Source organism: Oryzias melastigma, unplaced genomic scaffold, assembly GCF_002922805.2.
Source record: "Oryzias melastigma strain HK-1 unplaced genomic scaffold, ASM292280v2 sc00274, whole genome shotgun sequence".
NCBI classification, from domain to species: domain Eukaryota; kingdom Metazoa; phylum Chordata; class Actinopteri; order Beloniformes; family Adrianichthyidae; genus Oryzias; species Oryzias melastigma.
Genome location: NW_023416900.1, coordinates 272,706 through 298,647, shown reverse-complemented (window position 1 = coordinate 298,647; position 25,942 = coordinate 272,706). Strand labels below are relative to the sequence as shown.

Genomic DNA, 25,942 nt, shown 5'->3' with positions numbered 1-25,942 from the left:
TAACACTAGAAGGCGCAGTTCTTTCACTATTTACAGCTTAGTTTTCACAGATAATAAAAATTTAAATACAGCACGACATCAATCACTTTCTAAGCTTTAAAGTCCTCCTTCTGATGAAAATCCTGTTATTTTAAGTTTTAAACAACAGGGGCAGGGCTGTTCAACTCAGCTCCAAAAGCCACGCCCCCTCAGAGGAGATTTTGGAAACAGGGTTCAGATCAACATGAAAAAAGGCTTTTTAACACATTTAGGTTGTGGGATTTGGTTAAAAACTTCATAATCATAATTAAAACACCACTGGAAACGTTTAAATAAAAACATTGTATAGTGGGACTTAAATTCGAGCAATTTTAATTCGAGCAATGTTTAGTGAAAATTGCTTAAAAAATGAGGGATCTAGTCTGTTCATTGTGGTTGATGCCTGCATGTCTTGCATCGGAACAGCTGCGTTCTGTTGACGTCACTCAATGCATATCAATGGCGCCTGCGCGTGCATGTCTCTGTCTATAGCAGCAAATAGGCAAGGTCCTATCCAGTTTACATATCAATGGACTGACCCCTCTCAACGTTAGCATTTAACAGCAGACTAGAAAGGATCAGTCCACAGTCGACTCTGAAGTTTCACAGATCTTTGAACATCTGCTGAAGTTCTGATCTCTCAGAGTGTACGGCATCTGCAGCATTTGAAGCTAGACTGGTGGCTGAACAACACAGACGTCTTCTAAAGGAAGAGGGGGACTCAGGTCTTTCAAAGTGTGCAGTGACATGCTCCACATGTTCTGCAAAGAATCAGCTGTGCATCCAGGCTCATGTGATGGGGCTTTGATTCCAGGATGGTTGCAGTAGTAGCAGATGATCAGCTTTGCCTTCAGGTCCTTCTACGTGGAGGCAGTCTTGCAGTTCTTTATGACGTCTTCAGTTTGAATCTGTCGCTGAAGACTCAAAGAAGGAATGCTTTCCACATAAACCTGAGCTGTAAAACAGGCTCAGAGGTATAACACTTTCTAGGAGCAGACTGGCTGTCTCTCCGGAACAGTTGTTTATATTAAACCAAGTACACACACGCACACACCAACGTGTACCCTCCGGTCTATTGTACTGTAGGCTGACTGGGTCCACCTGGTAGGGGCTGGGCTGGACTCTCAGTAGATGACCTTCAGTTCTCTGTGAGGCATTGAAACAGACGGAGAAAAGATCAAATACAACTAACTCCAACCATCAGGAGAGCCTGAAAATCTGAGATCAGGAAAGGGAAAACAGCAGAGGAACAGCACCGTCCTCCTGATGTGTCAGGTGTCTCTGAGAACCTCAGAAGGATCTTTAACAAGCCACATTGCTGATGATCTCAAACCTTCTGAGACTAAAACAGGTCCACCCCCAAAACCAAAACGCAGGGGGAGAACCACAACCACAACATCGGGCCAGGACTCATACGTTCAGCTGAAGGACAGCAAACTCACCTTTGAAGACATATTTTTGGCCTTCGTTGGTGCCGTTTGGACTTCAGTTAGTCATGACTCCTGATTCAAAGAAAGACGCCTGGTTCCTTCTCTAAAAGGGCATTGGAATTTTTAGAGTTAAACTATTTATTGGCTTGCTTTAAGGGCATTTCATTACTGATGATGACTCCACGTTGGATTCCTCATATATTTTTGAATTTTAGAAGATCAATAAAGTGAAACCATTTGGTTAAAGATGAAAATCAAAGCCACCAGACGTGCAGAAGACTTGGTCCTCATGCTGTGAGCTGAGGATGGAAAGGCCGTGGGTCTTTCAGGACTCATGTGATTAACATTTTTTCTCAGGACAGTTACTTAGATCTTCTCCTAGCTCTCTATGACTGAGATACTGTGAGAGCAGAACGCTAAAAGGAGATTTCTTTGAGGCAGGGGTCTGCAACCTGCGACTCCAGAGCCACATGGGGCTCTTCTATCTCTCCACGGTGAAGAAAAATAAAATAATAGTAATTTTTTAAAGGGGGCCCTACTATGATTTTCTTCACCCTTTCAGAGTGAACTATATCCATAAATATGATCATATATTACCTTTGGAACACTAAAAAACAAATTATTTATGAAATATGAGTCATTTTTGTGGACCGTTTTAATACCTGGAAGTAAAACGATTTGATCTCTGAGGCTCCGCCTATCACTCCTTGTTGGCAGACCCCTGCTTTGAGGGAACATGTATGACTCAAGCAGGAGCCCTCTGCTGACCACTTTACAGGTGTGAAGCACCTCCTGTTTCAGGTTGTTATACTTCTATCTGGCACACATTCATCTGGCCTGACTGAGTGAAGACCAGAAGTCCTGAAGAGGTTTCCTTGGGAAGTCCTTGTACGATATTAGTTGCCTCAGAGAAAGGTCTGTCGGTAAGGGAAGCAAACCTGTGTGTGTGTGTGCTGTAAATGTACAGCACACACACAGCTTGACCTCCAAGGTGCTGTTCCTGCCTGTGCTCAGGACCGGCTCACAGCTCCCAGTCTGGATTCCTTCTGCTTTCAACTTCTCACCAACTTCACCTCTAAGCTTCAGCAAAAATGTTCCTGGAGGGTTCTTGCAGCTCATGTGTTCTGCTGTAACCCATGAAGCTTTTCCTTTCCATCTGGGGCCCGTTTCAAGAAGCAGGTTCAACAAATTTAGAGTTCGAACCTGAACTTAGAGTCACTGGACTCAAAATTCTCAAACTCAGGGTTTTCGGTTCCAGAACAGCTGAAAATGTTTGATTCAATCAACTTGAAGTTGTCAGAACCAGAATCAGGTGTGAGCGTCGCGACCATTAAAAGCCCTGATCAATGGAGCAAAGACAGCATGATTCACCATGGCAACGGGAGCAAACAGCTGAGTTACGTACTTCCGGCGAGGGAAATTGATAAGTTCCTTCAGGCATATGCGACTATAGGAGAACATTTTCATCAAGAAAAGTAACACAGCTGCAGCGGTAGAACAGAGAGAAAATATCTGCAGTTATTTGAATCATTTCTAATAATGAATAAATAATGTCAGGAAGGTTATTTTGTCTCTTGTTGAGTAAGGAGTGGTTTTTGATCTGTTACCAATCTAATAAGTAATCTCCGTGATCGTAACCCCCCACCTACACACACAGATATCACTGCACGCTAAAAAGAAGCTGTAGCTGCCTGGCATAGGTTAAAAAAGTATTTATTTAATTTTAATTCTCAAGACTTAAAAAATATTCGCCGATTTTTTTTAAACGTAAAAATAACTTTCCGTAGCCGGGAGTCGAACTCGCTACCTCTGCAGTGGGAGGCAGCGTTGCTATCAATTGAGCTAATGTGTGAGGCAAGTCATGGATGGTGGATAAGTCCACATCCTTCTCGGGTGTTTGACATTCCTTAGTTCCTATTGTTAAGGGTTTAAAATAATGAAAAGAAAACTGTATTTTTTAATAGCGAGTCCCTGGAAAAACTCACTATTTATAATATCGCTGAAATAAAAATGAATCAGGAAACTGCAGTCAGTCGACTCGTGTCCTCCAAATCCTCTACCGACGTAAATAACATTTCCTCTGGATTAATCAGCCTCCTCTCTACGTGATCCTCGATGAATGAACATGTCATTTTGGTTTCTGAGTGGTGAAAACGTGACGTCTCTAATGTGAATGTTCTCTAAATGTTAATGAGGAACTCATATTTGAACATCTTTCACTTTAAAAAGGGGCGGAGACCACAGAGAACTCTAAGTTTCCTGAAGAAAACCTGCTACCGACCAGGTTTCGTTCACAGACTCAGTTACCATAGTGATTGATTCTGAGTTCATCCTAACCCGCTTCTTGGAACGGGCTTGGTTTCGCCCACTTTCCCGGGTTTGAGTTATCTCTCTTTATGGAACCGAAAACTCAGAGTTTTGGTGAATTTGGAGTTCACGAACTCAGAGTTCCAACAAAACCTGCTTCTTGAAACGGGCCCCTGCAGTCTTCGGTCCGCTGTTTGAAAACATGCTGCAGACGTAAACACCTGCTCTAGAAGACTGGGGGGTGTTGGGGCTGAAGACCCTGTTGACATGCTAGCTCCTTTTACACATGGTATCATAGTTGTTGGAGCTGACTGTGCAGTCTTCAGTTCTGAACAGTAGCATGGATTTGAATGGCCAACGGGGGTTAAATGGTGATGCTGTCCTTTTTTCAGCTCATGGTTGGATCAGAACCTGTTTTTGTGTGATTGCTGAACCTCCAAAGAAACAACCATCTGATTTGTTTTTTTCATGTTTGACGTTTTGATGATGCAGAGGAGGTTTCTTCTCAGAATGTTTTACGACACTGATTCCAGCGTGACCCTTGCTTGGAGCCGCGGAGCCTGCACAGAGCTGCAGGTGACGTAAGGCAGATGAAGCTGTATTTTTTGTGTTTTATGGTTTGGTGGTGAGCTACGACCCAGTTATGGCAGCATGTCTATATTTAGAAGTGCTGGGATCATGAAGAGAATTCTGCTACTGTACGGACTGACGTCTGACACTGAAAAGATGCCACGACCATCAGTCTATCGTATGGTTGCACAGTCCGCTGGCTTCCTGCCTCACTCAGCCCTCTGCAGTGGGGTCAACTTATGTCTCCTGCCTGACTTTATTTTGAGTTCATACTGACTCACAACCCTGCTCTGTCTGTAAAGATGTGACATTTCCTCATGTTTCTTTGAGAGGTGCTAAAAGATGAAGAAAGTTCAACGCAGAAGTATATATTTATATGAATATTTCAGCAGTTTAAAAAAAAATGTAGAGAAAAAGCTAATATTGCACTGTTTTAAGTCAGATAAAGTGAGAGTGACGTCAAACAAAATTGTAAAAAAGGATTGACCTGCAAACTGGTCATCCTCTGGGATGAGCTTTAGATAAAACCACAACAGAGGCCACGTCTTCACCATTAAAATGTTTATCTGCAGCTGAGTCCACTCTGTTCATCTGTTCATCTCTGTTCATCGAGAAAAGCTGCTTTTTCTATGTAAAAACTTTTAGGAAACTGAGGGACAAACTTAGAAGGATGAAATAACACAATCAAAACCTATTTAGTAAATTCTGTTTTTGCTGCAGAAGTTGAAAACAGCATTAAACGTTGGAGAAATATTTCAAACATTAAAGTGTAAGCTGTAAGAAAGATGTGTATCAGTTAAACAAAGTAAAAATATTGTGAAGTTGTCAGAGCAAATTCTTTAAGAAATTGTTTAAGTAAAATTATTAGTAAAACATTCTGAAATGATGAAGGCTGAGTAAAGGGAAAAGATTCTGAAGTTTACTGAGTGATGTGACAACAGGAACACCTGTTGTAAGACAAACACATAAAAAAAGAACAGTAGTGGTGAGACAGAAAAAAAAATAACATCTGCTGTCAGACACAGAACTCAAACAGGAACAGATGCTGTGAGACAAAGAACAACAAACAAACACAGCAGCTGTCGGACACTGAACAACAACAGGAAAAACTGCTGTGAGACACAAAACAACAGGAACAACTGTTGTAAAACAAGGAACACACAAATAAACTGCTGTTGTGAGACACAGAACTAAAAGAGGAACATCTGTAAGACGGAGGACAAAAACAGAAACAGCTGCTGTAAGAGACTGAACAACAACAGGAACAGCTGCTGTGAGACGAAACACAAACAGGAAGAGCTGCTGTGAGACAAAGAAACACAAACAGGAAGAGCTGCTGTGAGACAAAGAAACACAAACAGGAACAGCTGCTGTGAGACAAAGAAACACAAACAGGAACAGCTTGAATAAGATAAAGAGCACAAACAGTAACAGGTGGTCTTGTGTTTACTCCTCATAATTGTCATATTTTAGTCATGAATTCTGCAAGATGGTTTGAACTAGTCATTCATTTATCTTAAAAATGACAACACTAAAGAGAATATGAATGAAAACAAACAGGTCAAAAGTACTCCTGATAGCAAACCTTCTATTTAATTCACACGTTTCAATCAAACCTACAGTGAGAATTTTTTTCCTCGTTCATTTATACGTATATATGGATGGGAGTGTTTTAGTAACATCTGCTCCTGTTAACTGCAGTCATCTTTCTTCCTCTTTGCTTCCTGTCGTGAGCCTCACTGACGTCATGGTTGCTAGGTAACCCACAGAGCACAACAGAATCTCTCTTTCCTTGGTGGGGAGGAGCAGTAGGCTTGATTGGCATGTGCCTTGACTTTGTTATGCATTTCAGCGCCCCCTTTGTAGTAGCAATGAGGTGTGCACGTCTCAGAGATGTCTGTTGTGTAACAGAACAACTGTAGATTTGTGATGAAATAATCTGATTTCTAAAAGATTTAACAGTTTTAAAAGAAAGATAATAAAATATTACAAAAAATATATGATTTTATACAATAAAAATGACTGACCAAAAAATCAGAGTCGGCCAATCCAACCGCCTGAGTGCTTTGAATAAAGATGTTTAAAGCCTTTCAGTGTGACTTTACATCAACTAAATCAACCGATTTAAGCCACACCTCCATCTGTATCAATATTGAGCAGAAGTCATCATTTGGAGAGGACTGAGTGACGCACTGCTCCATGTTCTTCTTGCTATCTTTCACTCCTCCCTTATTTTGCGTCATTTTCTTCTTAAGTAACCTCATTCACATTTCATGGTGTCTGATGTTGTTTCCTATGTCGTCTCTCTGCAGGTCAAAGGATTTCTGCTCAGAAACTTGCTTCCACCTGATGACGGTTTCACATCCCTCGTGCTGCAGGACAACAGGCTGACTGCAAGCAAAACCTTTCTGTGTTCCGTCTCACCATAAACAGCAAATTAAAATTCATCTCTTGGAACTGTATCCCTCCTGGTGAGATCACAGGGTGATGTGGAGGAGAGGATGACATCCAGAAACCACTGCTCCTCTGACTTCCTACACAACTCCACTGGAGGATAATTTTCAGCTTCAGAAGATTCATATTTGGAATCGACCAGGTTGGCCCCCTGGCCTTTGGCAGGATGGGGGATGATAGTTGGGTGTGTCTGAGTCCAGCTGAGTTCAATCAGCTGCAGCAGTACAGCGAGTGTAAGTTTTCCTGAGCTTCTGTCTGAGATTTGGGGTGGGAGGGTGGTCTGAGGGTTGGAGGTTGTTGCCTGAGTACCCCAGTCATCTTTGAGAGATGTTGCAGTAACGATCTCACATGTTGCTGAGATTTTTGTCTGCAAATTTGCAGCTTGCAATCTTAGTTTTCACTGGAGTAGGAGTGTAAGGAGGAGCAGCTTGTTACCCAGACTGAAACTGTGACACACAACTACTAAATAGGCTTTAACTCATTTCAGTTATGTTCAAGGATCCTTTTTATATTTTGTCTGGAAATCAAGCTATAAAAAGTGATGAAAAAAATGCATGTTGAGGGGTGTATGGTGGTGTAGTGGTTAGTGCTCTTTCCTTTCACTCTGATGGTCCTGTTCAAATCCCAGCTGCGTTCTTTCTGTATGAAGTTTTCCTCGTTCATGTGTCTGTGTTTTCGTGTTTCGGTTTCCACAGTCCAAAAACATGCTTCATAGGTTCATTGGTGATTGAATTGTCATTAGCAGTGTGTGCATCTATGTTGGTGTGTGTGTGTCTTATGTGGGTCTTCTAGTCTTCTGTAGTGCAGGAGTGAGTGAAGGGTTGTTCCTCTCACAGTTCTTGTTCTCAGTGAGAGGAAAAGATCACTGAGATGTTCGTCTGTGTTCAGTTTGTGTTCTAAATAGTGCTGCCACATTATTTTAATAGTCGACTAATCACTGATTATTTTTTCCAATTAGACGACTAAACAAGTCATGTGCAAACTGGATGTAAAACACACATCTTAACTATCATTAGCTTTAAACTATCTAAAAACTAGATAAATAGCATTAACTGTGATAATGCTTGTGTGAATGCTGTCAGCTGAATTTGGTCGCTGATGATGCTGAAATTGATAGCTAAAAATGCAGAAGCTGATAGCTGAAATGGCTGAAGCTAAGAGCTTTAAACGCTGAAGGTAATAGCCAGCCAAAGTATTATTTAAATGCCAAATCAGTCTAGAAAACTGAAAAAAGCCTAAGTTAGCCAAAATAGCTAGTATGCAGCTAAAATATTAGGTAAACTCCAAATTAGACTAAAAACCTTAATAAATGCCAGAATAATCCAAAAAGCTAACAGAATGCCATTATAATTTTCAACTTTACTACACTCCATCTCCATATAACATAAAATAACAACATTTTGACTATTAAATTAGTATTGACTATTTTAATAGTCGATTAGTCGACTAATCGTGGCAGCCCTAGTTCTGAACCACTTCCGTAGAAGGTTCTGGGACTCTCAGTGGAACACACATAACTGGCCTTTCTCTGTTGTCCTCTGCAGACTCCACGAAGAAGCTGAAGGACGTTCTGGAGGAGTTCCGTGGTGACGGGGTTCTTTCCAAATACAACCCAGAACAGGTGTGTTGGTGCAGCTTTTTTCACTCACACATTTGCATGCTTGAAGGTTACATGATCTCAGATCAATCATGATGTGTTGAACTCTCCCTTTGAGCTGGAGGCAGTGGTGAGTTGGTGACTGTTTTTTTGTCTTGTGTCTGATAAATGACCTCGCCACAGCCTGAAAAGAGTTCTTGGACTGATATGTTTGGTGTGCGATGAGCAAACCAAAGTCAAAGTGACAACATAAAAACAGGAAACAGAAACCCATGTTGGGTGCTCAAGTCTTTACTACATGAATTAGCAGCTGGATATGAGGGACCTGTTAAAGGTGTTAAAGTAGGATCTGGAGAATTAATTATTGGTGAACATTCATTCCTGTTAAACATGTAAATCAGAATTTTACTAGAGAGAGCATGTCTGAGGAATGGATGAGATGTCCTGCTTGCAATTTTAAGAAGAAAGGAGATGTTTGGAGTTAAGGAAACTCCAAAGAAATTAAACTGATGAGTCCCAATGAATTATGGGAAAGACTAATGGAAGATAGACTGAGGTCAGAAGGTTTGTTAACAACAGGATGGTTTCATGCAGAGAAAGAGAACCACAGATGTTTGCTTGAAGATGTTTCTGCAGAAGAACAGAGAAGGTCAGAAGAAGCTGGTTTGTGTCTGTAGATCGAGAGAAAGTCTAGGACAGGATCCAGAGACGAGCTTTGGTTTGTTGAGGAACTCTAGAGTGACAGAGAAGAACGTTGGAGATGTTCAGGACATGGATGAGAGCTGGAAGACCGTGGAGAGATGTTCTGTAGGTGCAGCAGAGGAGTTCATGGTGGAGATGGGACTGCTAAAGGTTTCAGGTGTGATGTGTGACTAAAGAATGTCATCAAGAATGAAAAGAAAGCTGTTGAAGACTGTGGGGAGAGCAGCTATGTGGTAGAGACTGGGATGCAGAGGCAGAAGACAGAGCTGGAGGAAGCAGGGATGAACATGCTGAGGAGGTTTGCCTTGGAGATGTTCGTGTGAGTGAGGAGAATGCAGAAAAGAAGGGTAGATGGAGGCAGATGATTTACTCTGACAACCCCAAATATATGATGCCAAAAGAAACCAGAGAAGTTGCATTACCTGCGATAATGCTAGTGGGAATGCTTTCTGCTGATGTGGTCGCTGAAGATGCTGAAGAAATTGACTGAAATCATTGAAGGGGTTTGCTGAAAATGCTAGAGCTATTTGCTCAATTCCAATGTTGCTAAAAGACTTAAAGTTGCAGAAAGTGCACAAAGAATTTTAAGAATTTCTTTAAAAAAAAATTAAAATTGCAAAAAATGTTAAAATGCGTAAAGAGTTTAAACTCAGAATAAGCCCAATACCCACATTATATGCCAAATCATCCAAAAATGCTAACTCATTGCCAAAATACTAGCTTAACTTAGAATTAGCCCAAAAAAACCTCAGTAAATGCCAAATTAGCCAAAACAGCTAGTACATTGCTAAAATATTAGCTTAATTCCATAGTAGGCCTAAAAAAAATCTTTTGATGACAAAATAGTCTTGGTATTGTGCTAAAATATTTTCGAAATTCAAAATCAGCCTTGAAAACCTCAGTAGCATTAATTTCCTTAACATACTGAACGTTTTGATACCAAACTTGCGTCATTTGCAGAGTGCAAAAATATTTGAAGAATTATATGAAAAAAAATTGCAAAATTTGTGTAAAATTTCGATAATTGTGTAAACATTCAATAATTTCTTAAAATTTAAAATTTAAAAACTGGGATAGACGTTCTGAAGGGTGTCTAGAAATGGCTTAATCCTTCATTCTGTAAAGTAAGGACCAGAATGAAAGCAGCTGCTGGGTTACAGCATGACTGTTCTGCCTCACTGTCCAGAGCAGCAAGACTCAGTCAGAACGTCACGAGAATCATTGGTATAAAAACTAGTGTTCACACAGACACAGTGATCCACAAACACACTTCTATCACCAGCCATCCCAGATTCAGCTTCTTGTTCTCTTTAGTGTTGCTCCAATTCTTTCACATTTCCTCCTTGTATATATTTTTGTCAAACACTTCTTTATTTTGCTTAAAATGGCTGGGTGGCTCAGTGGGCTAGGTGAAGGGCTGGCACCCAGGAGCCCTGGGTTCGATTCCCAGGGTTGTCCACTGATCCCCACCCAGATTGGGTCCTTAGGCAAGACCCTTGACCTGCCGCCTAACTGGGTCCCTGTGCCCCTCAAGTACAGGGTTGTGTCAGGAAGAGCATCCGACGTAAAAACTCTGACAAATCATTGATGCGAAACAAAGGGATAAGGTGAAGAAGAAGTTCTTAATTTTTCTCTTCCCTTTCTTATATTTGTTTAACTATCAGCTGTCTAGAACAAATTCTGTGTTTACAGGTCTCTCTCTGTTTCCATCAAGGATGCACTTTTGTAGTTAAAAAAATAAATCTCATCAAGCACTTTGAAAGATTTCAGACAGCAAAGTGGGGTCAGGCCCATGAAGCTGGAATCATGGTGGGACTGTAGATCCGAGCTTTCTCGGCTGGAGCTAGCGACACGCATGCATGCGGCATCATGGGAACTCTGAAGAAGGCAGTGGAAAATGAGCAGCTGACTCTGAGCGCTGTGGTTCACAAAGGTCTGCTGCCGTTCAGGCACTAAAATGTGACAAATTGCTGTTTGGGTTAAAATTAGATTCAGTTGATGTCAGAGGCACTTCATCATCATGAGCAGAGGAATAAACGCTTTAAAGTCACAGTGCATGCTGGGTTTAAGAACATTGAAAACCTCAAATGAAAGTCCACTGTTTAAATCCAGCGTCTTCTTTGAATTTCATCTGCTCTTGTTCTAACTAATTTGACCACTTGGGGCGCTATCACACAAATCATTCCCGGTTTTCTTTGCCTGCTTTTTTAGTGAAGGCAGGACTTTGATTATACATATATATATATGTTTATTGTATATATATTGTCTGTGGTTCCTTTGAGGTAGTGTTGTTCTCTTAATTGAATTTTTTAAGAAAACACAGACCAAAAATTTTAAAATTTCTGGAGTTTCTTCTAGAACTCAATCCTATTTTGGGTTTTTACATTTTACATAGAAAATGATTTTTTTCCCCTTTTTCTCTACCAAAGTCACTGATGTTTGAAAACTACGTAGATGAAAGATGCCACAATGAATCAGCAACGATTTCCCTTCAGTTCTGCTGTGTATCAAAATCTTTTGGAGACACTGTTGAAGTCCAGCCTGCCCCCCCCGCCTCATAGCCCCTGTAAAATGGTGGGACAGCCTCGGTGCAGGGGTAGAGTGGTTGATCTCTGACCAGAAGACTGCAGGTTCAGTTCCCACCTTACCATCAATGTGCTGAAGTGTTCTTGGACAAACACTGAGCCCCACGTTGCCCCAGATAGTTAGTGCTTGGCAGCAGAGCCACCATCATTGTGTGAATGAGTGAATGGGACTGTAAAACACCTTGGTGCCAGATTAGCATAAGCTATTTACTAAATCTGTCATTAGCACCTTTGGGTGGAGCAGACCGGAGCTCTTCGAACTTCCATCAGAAGATGGCAGCAGTTGTATCATGCCACTCCTGTCCCAGTAATATTAATCTGCAGGCCCAGAGACCCTACAACGCTCTCCGGACCGCAGTCTCAGGACCCAGGCTGTTTGAGACAGCGTCCTAGAGGACTAACAGCACCCTCAGGATGATTTCAGGACTCGTTTTTTGAGACAGCGCTTCCGTCTGCGATGTGCCTCGTAAAGTCTCCAGAAACGAACAAAACAAACTCCAGCCTGTAGGAGGTGCTGTCTCAAAAAGCGAGAGTACTGAGAGCGCTGCTGGGTCTCTGGGCCTTCAGGTACACCTTCTCTCCTGTCCTGCTGAAAATGGTCTGCATGTCCAACAATTGTGGTTAGCAGAGCAGATTTACGGACGTTTTTTAGTTCCATCAGATTCTACTTTTTTAAACTTTTGAATTTTCTTTCTGAATTTTTTTTCAACCCCATCAAAATTTTAGGCCCTGAAATATTATTCTGTTTTTAATACAGAGACTACATTTAGATGGGGAAAAAATTTGATTGAAAAAACTTGCTTCCTCTGCCTCACTAGAACATTCTGCGACCTAAGAGCACAGCGATGGCCAGACGATCAAATCACAGCACAAGTTTGTGTGCAACTACACCAACATCAATACTAAAAAAAAGCTTTTAACTTCATTCAAACTTAAAATGGAAAAATAGCATGATGAAGGAGAAAAACAAGACAAATGTGGGTGACCCCACCCCCCACAGCCTTAATTGTTGGAAAGAACTGGTGCTCTGAAATGATCACCTCTATAGAGGTGACATTTATCAGGATGTTTGTCTCATTTTCAACATCTGGATTAATGTATTTAACATAAAAGTTATTTCTAAAATGCATTTTCATCCACTTCAATCAAGCAGAGCTTTACGGCGTTCATGTTTTCCCAGTTAAAGTAAATTCAGTCAGATGGTTTTGCTAGAATGAGAGAGATTAAATGAACCTTGTAATTGTGTCACAGCTGCCCTGAAGAGATGTTTACAGCCGGGCAGCCGTCTCCGAGTCTACTCGCTCACGGAGGAATCGGGGGGTCACGCTCTGGGGTAAACATGTTTTCCACAGAGACTCGGATTCCTACCAAATCATCTGCGCACACTTAAAGCCTGAAATGTCTGCGATATTCTGCTGCTTCACAGGAAATGTGCCCGTTTTCACGAGCCATCCGTTTAACGTGATTCACAACCAACTTCAACTTGGTTTGTCTATTTAAGGAAAAGTCTGGACTCAGCAACCATTGAGACCAGAGTTTGAGCCAGCATCCTATCAGACAGAAACATCCTAGCAGTGGCTGCGCTGGTATTGATGAGTCGACTGTCTGCTGGGGGCTGGCCAGCTTGTGACAGGGCAGGAGGGGGGCGGGTGAAGTCAACAGCATAAGCATATATGTGTATAGGTCAGGGGTCGGCAACTTTTAATTGTAAAAGTGTACTTTGGATTCGTTTTCTACTGATCAAAACCTCGAAGGAGCCGCATAGTCTTACTTTAGCCTTTAAGGAATTTGGATTTGCATTCATGACCATCTTTTTTAATAGTGATGTATTTTTGACAATTTGGAAACATTTTAAAGAGACATGTTAAACATAAAACAACATGTTGAATTCATATTTTTTCTGTAAAATTGTGCACAAAATATAAATGTATGCACAACTTTGTGTTTGTGAATACTGATTTCTCTTTATAAATACAAATTATTGTTTATGAATATGTTTCTTTTTGAGAGCTGTCTTACTCCATACAACGTCTTCTTGCACCTGTCTCTCTCTCGTGCACGTGCACGGCCCCTGTGCAGTTGCAGGTATAGCAAACTGTCGTCCCTCCCCCTTCTGCTCAGCTCAAAGTCATGAAGTCTCCTGTTTCCAATGTTAATGATCTGAACATTTTAGTTAGAACTTCTCCTTTAGAGAATCCATGTAACACTGGATGATATTAACAATCTCAGTATTTCACTGATACATTTACAGTATGTGAACTGGATCAGATTAATATCAATATATCCAAATCATATAGTAAATTATTTAAGTATTTCTAAACAAATGTGCATAAATGTGTAAATTCAAAATAGAATTAAATTAAAGAATTGAAAGAGTAAAAAAAAATCAGAATTGAATCGATTCAGCCTCTTGTGAATCGAATCGTTTCTGGAAATGATCATCGATACCCAGCCCTACTGAACACAGCCATCTTCACTGCAGACATCACAGAGAACTTAACCACTTTCTTCTTTTACCAATGTCTCCCTGACCTAACCCCGCTCCTCACCTTACCCCTCACTGCACTTTGCACTTTGTTAAACAGAAGCAGGACGTTCTGAACCAAGTAAGCTGTGGCCGGGCGACTCTGCATGCTGTGTGGTGTCTGTCTGCAGACTGCATGCATATTCTGTCCACTGACATGCTGCTTTTGGGGTCGTTGGGCGTTGTGATGAACACCACAGGATTGTGTTTGGGTGAGGGGGGGTTAACAGCTGGGAAAACCATGTTTGCTCTCATCATCCCAAGTGTTACCGTGTGTCTGTGTTTGGTTTTCCACATATCTCCTCTCACTCATCAGGACATTTGACTTGGATCATCGTCCATTCAGTTCTTGGTGGTCCAAAAAGGAGTTTTATGTGTTGACTGTCACTGGTTCTTTCATGAATCTGAGCTGCGCCTCAGTCTTCTCTTTGCTGTAGTTTGACATAACCTGCTTCTCATTGGTTGGTCAAACATCACCAAACATCATGCAGTTCTTCAGCAGACTAACTGAACCTCTTTGCTCTTCTCCCTGCAGCCAATTGACTATGTGGGTTTCAAGCTCTTCATGGTTACTTACCTGGAAAACGACATCCCAGAAGAGCTGTGCCACCATCTCTTCACCTCATTTCAAAGCAAGACAGGAGCTTGTTCTCCAGAGCAACCTCCGGCAGGTACAAGCTTTCTTTGTTTAATTCTTCACCGTCACACTCACATCATGGAAGGACCTAAAAACGTATGACCCCGACTGATCAGGGTTTGAAATATTAGCAAACATAAATACATCTTTTTATATTATATGTAAAATTAAAAGTTCAGAGAACTATCCATGTCCTACTTGGGACATACAGTACGTCCAATAGATCTAAATGACATGTTTATAGCTCTAAATATCAATTATCTGATACACATGGAAGTCTTTTTAGAGCTCTAGCAGACGACTTTCCCACAGCTAGTCCCATCTCGCGTCAAAACATCCATTTTTGATGCGGAGGGTCCTTAACCATGCAGAATGTGTTGCTCTTATGGCTGTATGTTGGATTGCTGTTGCCTTCTCTCCTCTGCAACGCCAGCAGGTTTTATTGGACAGTCTTTCCAGATGAAATTCTACCCATTTGAATCCGCCGTCCTTTTCTGTTAGCACAGCAGTTAGTGCATCTGATTACTAAAAACTACCATGTGGCACCTTTTAAAAATGTGACACAGACTTCACAAGCTTGAGCGCGTGGGACTATTGCAGCTTTCTGCTCTGCTGGAGAATGTGACGTCACATCAAACACACGAAGAGCTGCCAGAGAATGTTCTGCGGGTTAAAGGTGTGAGGAGGATTGAGAGAGAGCATGATGCCGGTCCAAGCTTTTTCTGTCACACTCCAACAACCAGACCAGGAATGGAGAGTTCATTTTGAACCTGCTGGTGGAGAATCATTCAGAAAAGGACTCGACTGATCAGAGTGAACGCACAGACGGCCCTCAGCCTGGAAGCGACCCCTCTCATGGCGGAGCAGCTGAGAACACAGATGGAGGGACAAACAAGAACACGCTTCCTGTGGGAATACACTTGAAAAAGTCAGAGTACACAGAGACTGTCTGTGTTCTGCTGACAGATCCTGGGGGGAATGTCAACGCTCTGTTTGGTTCAATCATCTAAAGATTCCTCTTTGTTATGTTGAGATCCGTCCACACCAAAGATTTAACCGCCAAGTCCGTCGGCAGAGGCTGACACTGTGGTTTATCAGAATGATCAAAGCCATCTGGTTGATCATGTGAATGAATGAATGGATGACTTTTTATTCATTTAGCACTTTACAGAGTTCAAATGTACTTTACATGAAGGAGGGATATAAAAAGAGGAAAAAAAATAAGCAAAGTAAAAACAAAAATGGGGGGGGGGGTTTCTGTTCCATCAGATTCTGAATTGTTTTAACTTTTGAATTTTAATTTTTAATTTTTCTAAACCCTTGAAAAGATGTGATGGAAAAAAAAGGATAAAAAATCTATGGGGAGAATTTATTACATTAAATAATTAATTAGAATTATTTAAAATTGGCAAAAAATAAATTAAAGTGAAAACCAATAAATGAATGTTTAAATACATGTGTCATTAAAATATTAAAATACCAATTGAAAAAGTAAATTTAAATATTTCATGACATATTTACTTATTTCACTGTTCAATGTGGGCTGAGAGAGATAAATTGAAATAAATATGATTAATGTGAAATCATAAAAAAAATTGTGTCATTAAAATTTTAAATTGGCATTAAATAAATAAAAGTGTTAATAAATTAAAAAGCACATTTAAATATGTCATGGAATATTTAAATGTGCTTTTTAATGCCATATTTATTTAAGCATTTATTTCTAATTTTATTTATTTAATGCCAATTTTAAATAATTAATAACACATTTATTTATTTAGTAATTAATTTCAATTAAATAAATATTTCCATTAGTCTCTTTTAAGTCCACACTGGACCATGAAATAATCATGTGTTATGAAATATTTTAATGGCTATTTTAATATTTTAATGCCACACATATTAAAATATTTATTTATTTATTTTCACTTTTATTCATTTAATTCAAATTTTGAATCATTAATGATACATTTATTTGTTAGTCTAATTTTTTATATATTTATTTCAATTCATCTCATTTAGTCCTCCATAAAAACCTCGTCTTTTCTGTCTCTCTAGAATAAATATTCAATCTTTATAGCCAGCCAATCAAATCATGACACTGGCATCATGACATCAGCGTTTGCTAGACTGTGGAGCTAGCTCCAGTCAGTCGGAGGTTCTGGAGCATAACCAGAACCGATCAGGTTCTCTGTATAAGTGAACCACGTCTCAGCAGAGCAGTCAGGCTCTTGACTTTGTGGTTGTGTGCAGGGACGGGTGTTGGTCACGGCGTGAGCTCCGGACCGCGGGAGAACCATGTCTCCTGGAAAACTGTTTCTCTGAGCGGCTTTGAAAACGATGTTGAACTGGTTGAAGTGTCACTCCACACCCCCAACAGTCCTCTGAAACTCTGGAAACTCTCATGTGAATTTGTGTTTAGACAAAATAAAGGCTGATGTTATTTCCGCATAATTACATGCAGCCAAAATGCACGTTGCTGCATTGCTGCACGGACCGTAAATGCATGGAAGGCTAAATGTCTAAACTCTAATGCCTCCAGTCGATTTAGAAAATGATGTCACTTGAAAACATGAATTATAAACTTGTTACTTCTTCTATAGACTTTAGATACTACTGTGCATGTCAAAATGATTGATTCCAATCAAATTTGTGGTTTATGTAAACGTTTGATACAATCAGATAAAGTTTTTCAGGTCCATGTACACAGTTCTATATCCGATCTTTGATCCGATCGAGTTATTTTGCACATGTAACCACAGATAATGACAACCACCGGGCGGGTCGGCTGCCATCTTGTACTTCAACAGAACGGAGCAAACACTGACTTCATGTCAGTCTCATTTGATTGGCTGGATATCGATGTGCTCTTAGATCGACTAACTGTTCTTGTGAAACAGAAAAAAATTCTGAACCATCAAAAATCAATGGTTCAAAAATAATTCACAATGAAAATTCAGAGGTTTTAAAACATTCATAATCTGATGGAACAGAAAAACTTTGATCTGCTTCTGGACTCATCTCATGCAGCAGGTACAGCCTGCACTGCCCCCTGGTGGAGAGATTCAGTAGTGGTAAAGACAGTTGTTTTTAGTTATGCTTCATGATGATGACGATTAAGTAGAGTTTTAATCAGAGTACACAGAAGTACCAGGGTGACATGAAGTAACCTTGGACTGATGGTGATGCAATATCATCATCTTGAGTTTTTTTATTTGCATGATGATTATTTTTCACTGTGAAACAGAGAAGCAGGACGGTTGTATGCAGGAAAGGCGCATGGGAAATCAGGGTTCAATTCCCAGAGGGTGTGATGAGCTTAACCCCCCCCCCCCCACACACACACACACACATACACCATGATCCTTTTTGTGGATCTGCAGGAATAAACGGGAAGAGCGTCCTGTCTGCAATGAACCGACACCCCCCCGAAAACTCCACGCTGAAGAGCACTATGGGATCAGGCTCCACCCCCTCCCTCTGTTCATCTCGCTCGTCCTCCCAGCGCTCAGTGACGGGGGGGCACACCCCGGCAGGGCCCCGCCTCTCTCCATGCTCTCAGGCCAAAAAGCTGGGGGGCAGCAGCAACAAGCTGACCCCCAGCTGTGCAAAGACCCCCACCACCCCGAAACTCTCTCCAGGTGAGTTCAGACGATACATGAATTATTCCACGCTTCATATCTCATACGCAGTGTTGGGTGAATTACTTTTAAAGAGATATCAATCACTACTCTCTAGTTTCTGGATACAATTGTAATCAGATTACTTTACTCATTCACGACTTGTCACTTTACTTTTTACAGTCATAAAGAAATTCTCAAATAAATAAAGCGTGCACAAATAAAATCCATGAAATAAAAACATAGAAGCTACAAAAGGGCAGTCAGGTTTTTTAGCACCACCTCATTCATCTCACCACATGAACATGAGAAGAAGTACATTGTATAGGAGCCTAAATACTGTATGGACAGGTTGCTTATTTACACTACAGCAGAGGAAAACAGTTCATCTCCAGGATATCACGAGATGAAATGTTTTGTTTTCAGTAACTTTAAATAGGTCAAATATCTCCAGGTGCTGAATGTCCATATGAATCCTCCACTTCCATATTCTGCTCTCTGAGTGGATTACATCAGTCGCTCTTTTTTTATTAGTATTTGTCTTGTTTTATGTGTCTAAGATAGAAAACTGTTTACACAAACTAATATCTTTGATCAGTCACCTGTAATGGTCTCACTGCACCAACATGTAAGTAATGAAGTCACTAGTAACTGTAATTAATAATCTGAATTATTCATTGTTACTCTGTTAATGAGAAAAATAATTAAATTACAGGAATTCATTACATTGTAGTTCATTACCCCCAACACGGCTTAGGACAGTCATTAAAGTCATTAAATATTTACTATTCAAAGTTGGAAGTGAAACTTTTCAGAGGTAAAACAGGAAACTTTTGAATCTAAAAATAAGATTTTTAAAATGTTTATGAAATATTAAGAGTAATACATTTGCTGGTTTTAGTAATTTAGACAATTTTGTAATTTCAAAGCAGAAATGAATTACATCTGTATAGATTATATTAGACATTATATCAAAATAAAGAAAGTTTTACAGGTCTGACTGTGAATCATTCTCTCTTATATAAGTTCTTTACCATAATATTTATACTTTTCTATTTTCTTTTTCCATGCTTCACAATGTGAAACCACATTTATACCCAGCAGACCACATTTTTCCCGTGTGTAAAGATTTTGAATCCTTTAACCCCAGAGATGTTACGGTGAAACCTAAATGACACCAGGCCTTTCATTTACCATAACTGTGTATGTGATCACTGTGAATCAGCCGATTCTGACATGGAGCTTTTCATGACGAGTTTGCTCCTCTATTACCACACAAACATTTTTTTTCCCACAACAGGACCAACTGATTTACACTGATAATAGTATCATTATCATGAAAGGCTTCGCTCTTTTCTCCACTTCAGAATCCCAGACTGGTGACCTGTTCAGGGTCAGGTCTGACCTCTGCAACTTCATTCTCATAAACATGCTCGATTCTCCAAAGCTGTAAAAGCTGTATGCTTGGTAACACAGAGTCCTTTGGCGCCCCCTTGTGGAGTGACATCTGTCTGACATCCTGATCCATAGAAAGCATCAAATATGTGGTTCTTGGCTCTTTATGATTCTTGGTTAAATGAAGGGAAAATTGTGTTTTTAGCATGATGCAAATGTGTATAAATATAAAATTTAAGATTAAGACTGGATTTCTGAGTTTAGACCTTTTTCACAGTGACATCAGACACAATAGCGACATCGCTGCTACTGTGTAAAGTACGGCCGAAAAATTGATTTAAAGAAATTAACTAATTCATCGCAAATCTGGAAAAAATGTATCACAATTAATCACCTTTTTTATATATAGTGAGAGTATTTGCCAGCCACTTATTACCTGCAAATAATCATAATATAAAACCAAACACAAAATGTTACATTTCAAACATTTATTTTTAACCCTTTGGAATTTATAGGGTCTAAAACTCAGTTTTTGTCTGTATTTGAATTTTTTGTATTTTCAGTTTGAAAGACTACCTGCTTGTTTATTTTGTATTATCTTAGTCTGTGACGGCTAGAGTGACAAGAACCCAGGAGCAGAGAGAATCAGGCTTGGACTCGGTAATGCAGTAAATGTTATTTAATAAACAAAAGACACCTCACAGAGGGAAAACTGCAAGAGGACAAAAAACTAAAGGATTGCAAATCTCAGTGTTGGCTAAAACAAGGAACTCAAGGTCCTAACAGGGACGCACCGACACTGAGAACAGAAATGCTGCAACTTAAATAGTCTTAATTGCAAAGTGCCGACAGCTGTGCACTCCTCCACAGAGAGCACCAGGGAAGGAGGAACATCCAGGAGGAGTGACAGCTGACCTGCAAAACACAAAGGGGCAGTCAAAACAGAAGAAAAAAACTCACAACCGTGTCATAGTCAGCACAACCTCTCCTATGTGACACCACCTTTATTTAGTCATTTCTCCTGTTATATTCACACACTAGACATAAGATCACGCAAAAACAGAAAATTCTGTCTGGAAAAATGGGATTAATTTTTCTGTAGAAACCCCAAAAATGTTTAACAAACTGTTTTTACAACATAGAATGAAAGTTTTAGGTGTGATTTTATAAAAAAACAACAAGAATAACATTTGTCAACAAACTAATCAACAGGTTTCTTAATGAAAAAGAAAAAAAATAAATAAAAAAAAAATCCAGGCTAATGTCACACCAGGCAGCCCAAAAACTAAGAATTTCTCTCCTAAGAGCACTGCTGTCTATTTGACATTTTTCCTGGAATTGTTTTTTTTTCTTCTTTTTTTCTCATACATTGTCTTTATTGTGTTTGTGAAAAATAGTAATGAAAAATCTTGGGGAGAAGTTTGATCCAGCTGGATTTCAGGTCAGCTGATCACAGGTGGGGGTGTGTCGTCCACTCTGAACTGCTTGCCTCCTGCAACGTCGGTGGGCGAGACTTTCACGGAGAACCGCGGAGTGTCCTAAATTTTTAGACAACACCAATTCTCATTATTGTGGCAAATTCATGTTGGTCCCCATCCAAAATAAAATAATGGTCTGTTTCCTCTTTGGATTTCTTATAGCAGACAGCTCAGTTTGGCTCCGCCCATAGCGAATTCAATGCTGCAGCATTACAGCCGTCAGATTGATGTTCGTTCTCTCCCTTATTTATCAAAATAAAAGATCACTTTTGTCCAAAAACTACAAACAAATGCCGTTTTATCTCTTTAGTTTAATAAAATCTCAATCACGGGATGTAAAAAAAAGTTTACGTTTATTTTAGGTGGAGTTTTATTACGCTAATCTCTAGATATTAATGTAACAATTATATTTTGTTAATCTTGGGCTTTAACGCGTCAACTTTCCCAGTCCTAAATAAAAGGTAACCATACAAATAAAAAATAAAAAAAGTTCAATATTTATTTTATAAGTGATTTGATTTTCTCTCACAGATCGTTCACAAATCTAAATACAAATTTGAATAATCCTCTAATGTTGGAGGTTCTTTTGAAAATACCGGCATTTCTTTTGAGCAGATATTATTCCAACGATTTCTATGTTGGCTGATGTTACCCCCACGTATAAGAGACACAACAACTGATGGAAATTCATGTTGGCCACACATTTGAGTTGTTTTCAAGGATAAATGTAGTTGTTGTGATAAGGGGTGTTTGTTGTTTTATGGGGTATTAAATTAGTGGGGTACGCTAAGGACCGTAACCTGTGGAATGAGGCATGTCAACATATGTTTTATGGCATTAATAGGAAGTTTGAGCTCTATTTGTTTTGAACTGCTTTTTTTTCGTAATTGTTCAAGATTGAAAACAATCCCTCTTGGTGGTGTAAAAGAAAAGGTTGGTTATAATAAAAAAAAACTTCATGAAGACCCTCTATTTTTGTTGTATTTTGATCTTGTGCTGCACCACAATGTCACAAGTTTTAATGAAAACACCTCAAAATGCGCCTTCTCTCTGCAAATATTAAGTTTGATTCTTGATTAAATAAATTAATTGATTACAGGTCATAATTAATTTATTACACAAAAGCATTAAAGCAATAAAAACATACAGTTTTTCCTCATGCATTCACAGGAGCCGTCGACATGCAGCCTCACATGAGGAGCATCTAACGTGCATGTGGTGTTTTGACAGAAACAAGCCGCAGTGAGAAGTCTCTGTGCAGGAGCCCCTCGCCCCAGGGCCCCCAGACTCCCCCCCAGGTGGTCCTTCTCAAAGACATCGTCTGCTACCTTTCACTGCTGGAGAGGGGGACACCGGAGGACAAGCTAGAATGTGAGTGATGGCTGCTTGTCTGGTTAAGGTGGACAGATGTCCCTGAAGATCAGGTAAAGTTCTGCTTAAAGGTGCATTCACTTCACTTCAATTTATATAGCCCAATATCACAAAACAATGGCCTCATTGGGCTTCATGCCTTTAATTTTATAGAAGCAGAAAGTCGGTCATAAAATATAAACAATAGCTAATTGCTAAACTAAATAGACTAAGCTGGTGATCCCTGCCCTTAGACCCCCCCTCCCGGTAAGGGAAATCTCCTAAAAAAACCTGATTTAGGAAAAAAAAGAAACCTCAGAGACACCCACATGAGGGAGAGATCCTACTCCAGGACGGACACACCAACCGCGATTCGCATGACAAATCTGCGTGCCCCGCCCCTCTTTCATCACGCGACAAATTCACTGGTTGTCACCTGTCAGAAAATGTGTTCCTGAGTTTGATGCCGCATGTGGGAGGAGCTACCAGCTAATGCATTTAGGATGATGCTATAAGGAATGATGTCTGGATATGTAGATGATGTTGAGAAATCAGGTTTATTTATCGTGAAGAGTTCTATAAAAACATCATTAATCATGTCTCCATGTTTGGGTTTATATGATTATTATTAAAGGTTTTCCCAGTACAGGGGGCTGTGTCTGTATGACAGCCGCTTCTGCTGTGTTTCTGTGTCTCTGTGGCTGAGCTTGAAGGGTGACCGTCTCATATTAACTTGAGAGGGATAAAATAAAATTAGGAGACCCTTTTTCTTTTTTTTTTAATGTTTCAATGAGACCAGAGCCGGCAGCCTCTGCCTGTCTGCGTGCATATGGAGCGAGTGAGCGACAGCCAGCGATCTGTCAGAGTGTATCCCACCTTTACCCCAAAAGTAGACGGATGAGCTCTTAGAGCCTGCAGCTCCAGCGGTTAAGAAAAAAATGAAAGTTCAGGATAAAAACGCTCGGATTCATATTTTACCCGCTGATCGAGTCACTGAAAACATCTGGAGCCCAAAGCTGAGTTCCTGATTGGCAGATCGCCTCATGTCGCGTCTGTTCCATTGGCTTGACATTGAAACTGGCCGACTTCGTTCGGTGTGAATGAACCTGCTCAGAGACCTGTCCTCACTGGTCTCAGTAGAACTCTGACCGAGCTGCTGCTGATTCCTGACATCCGGTTGAAGGAGTTCAAGCTGTGTACACTTTTTATTGCAAAAAAATCCTCATTCTCTTCTTAAAAACAACTGAAGAAATGAAGTAAATGACAAAAGGGTGAATGGTGTGGTTCCACCCAGTATTGGATCCGTTGGTGATGATGAGGATGGGAGCAGTTTCCCTTCATTTCTGAGTGTCTCTGCGTTTAAAACTCTTTGCAAAAACACCAAATCTTTCTTCAGATTTTGCTGTAGACACATCCTAAATTGAACCATAAATGGATTTGTAATGAGCAAAAATAATCTTGCAAAAGAACTAGCAGAGAAAGCCTGAGGTGTCATGGTGTTATTTGACATTTAACATCAGCAGAGGTTGAGGTTCGTCCATCATGTTCTGTTCTCCATGCAGTCATGTTCCGGCTCTACGACACAGACGGGAACGGCCTTCTGGACAGCTCGGTGAGGAGCTCTCTCTGTCCTGACCTGTCCAACCCGTGTTTGTCTTCCATCAACATTGTGGATCTGCTCGCTCATTCATGTTCGGTTGCAGGAGCTGGATCGCATCATCAATCAGATGGTCCATGTGGCCGAGTACCTGGACTGGGATTCAACAGAGCTGCGACCGGTGAGCAGATACACACGCATGAACACATGAACGGATTAGGGCTGTAACGAGTATCCGGGTCCTCGGATTCTTGCTCCAGAAAATTTGAGTATGAATATTTGCGACGTCCAAGATCGCTGATTTGTGTTGATCATCTTAACGGTTAAAAAGTTACAGGATGCTAAAGATTTTGTGTTAAAGGGTTTACAAGGAGAGAGTTCAGACTCCTCCTGTCTGTTCCTCAGATCCTGAAGGAAATGATGGAGGAGATTGACTTCGACCACGACGGAACCGTCACACTGGAGGAGTGGATTCGGGGGGGCCTCACCACCATCCCTTTACTGGTCCTGCTGGGCATGGAGACGGTATGTGTGCGTGTGTGCCAGTGTCTGATGGACCCTTTTCACGTGACGTCACACATCGCCGGTCAAATGTAGAGTCGCTTCCGGTGTCTACGGTTTAGAACGGCAAAGCTGACAGCTGAGCGCTGTTTAAAGCAATTTTACCTAAATATTAAAAGGTAACCTAACCAATTGTAACAGAAATCTATACAATAAGTATTTTATAAATGTTTTACCTGCTTGTATTGGTTTCCCCTCTTAGATAGTACACGTCAGAGTACAAATGTCAGTAATCCTGTCTGCAGTCAGAAGAATGCTGCAGCTGATTCCCCAAATTCCTCTGGATGATATTAAACGAGTCGTGGATGTTAAAGTTAGACAAATGTTCCAAATACTTCACTGAATGCTGCTTGTTTGAATATGAATGTAATTATAAGTTTATTCTTTTAATCTGTGCTAATGCTAATGCTAGCATTAGCTTTGTCTATGAGACGTGGAGCTGCAGAAGATCTTTTCTCACCAGTTATAAGTTTCCTAAATTTCCGTTCTCACATAATCATTATAAACAGAGCTTAAGTCAGATAATTCCAGCATGTCTGACATTAAAGTCAAACTTATTCCTGTTGTGATGTTTTCTACTGCAGTCAGTGAGCTGCTGTTAGCTCAGCCGTGGTTCTAACATCACTCCTCTTTGATTTTGATCATAACTGGGTCTGATCTCTAGGAAAATAAAGGTAAAAATGATCAAATTAACTGAAACTGTTGCCAAAAATATGAAAATGAATATTTCCATGTAATGTTATAAACCGTTAGAATAATATCTGCTCAAATCAAAAGTTTTCAATAGAACCTCAACTATTGGAAGAAATTCAAATTTGTTTTATGATTTGTGAATGACCCGAGACTGGAAATTAAAATATACTTCAGCAGGACATTCATAAAATAAATATTGTACATTTTTCTGTTGAAACTGATAAGGTTACCTTTTATTATTACATAAAAGTGTGTCAATACAAACACCCAAAGTAATTATTCAAATTTTCGTCCCTGTCACCATTTTGTGTGACGTCACCGTGAAAATGGTCTATTCACCTTTAGATCTAGATGGACGCAAACTCCCCCCCCTTATTTGGTCATGGGATATGGTGTTGTATATATGTCAAAACTCTACGCAAAA

The 25,942-nt window shown here is 40.2% G+C and overlaps 1 protein-coding gene across 3 annotated transcripts in view; it reads left to right on the top strand.

Moving 5' to 3' along the window:
* The window catches only part of LOC112140936 (diacylglycerol kinase beta), a 112,407-nt gene that overhangs the window by 8,477 nt on the left and 77,988 nt on the right, over window positions 1–25,942 (top strand). For 2 of the 3 annotated variants that reach the window (XM_024263957.2, XM_024263958.2), the window contains exons 2-10: window positions 6,638–7,012; window positions 8,324–8,400; window positions 14,249–14,269; window positions 14,723–14,858; window positions 18,208–18,465; window positions 22,548–22,688; window positions 24,230–24,279; window positions 24,371–24,445; window positions 24,670–24,789. In XM_024263957.2, the coding sequence (XP_024119725.1) occupies window positions 6,946–7,012; window positions 8,324–8,400; window positions 14,249–14,269; window positions 14,723–14,858; window positions 18,208–18,465; window positions 22,548–22,688; window positions 24,230–24,279; window positions 24,371–24,445; window positions 24,670–24,789 (945 nt within the window). In that variant the 5' untranslated portion in view covers window positions 6,638–6,945. The remainder of the gene's footprint in view (window positions 1–6,637; window positions 7,013–8,323; window positions 8,401–14,248; window positions 14,270–14,722; window positions 14,859–18,207; window positions 18,466–22,547; window positions 22,689–24,229; window positions 24,280–24,370; window positions 24,446–24,669; window positions 24,790–25,942) is intronic. The other variant, XM_024263959.2, reaches the window with a different exon arrangement.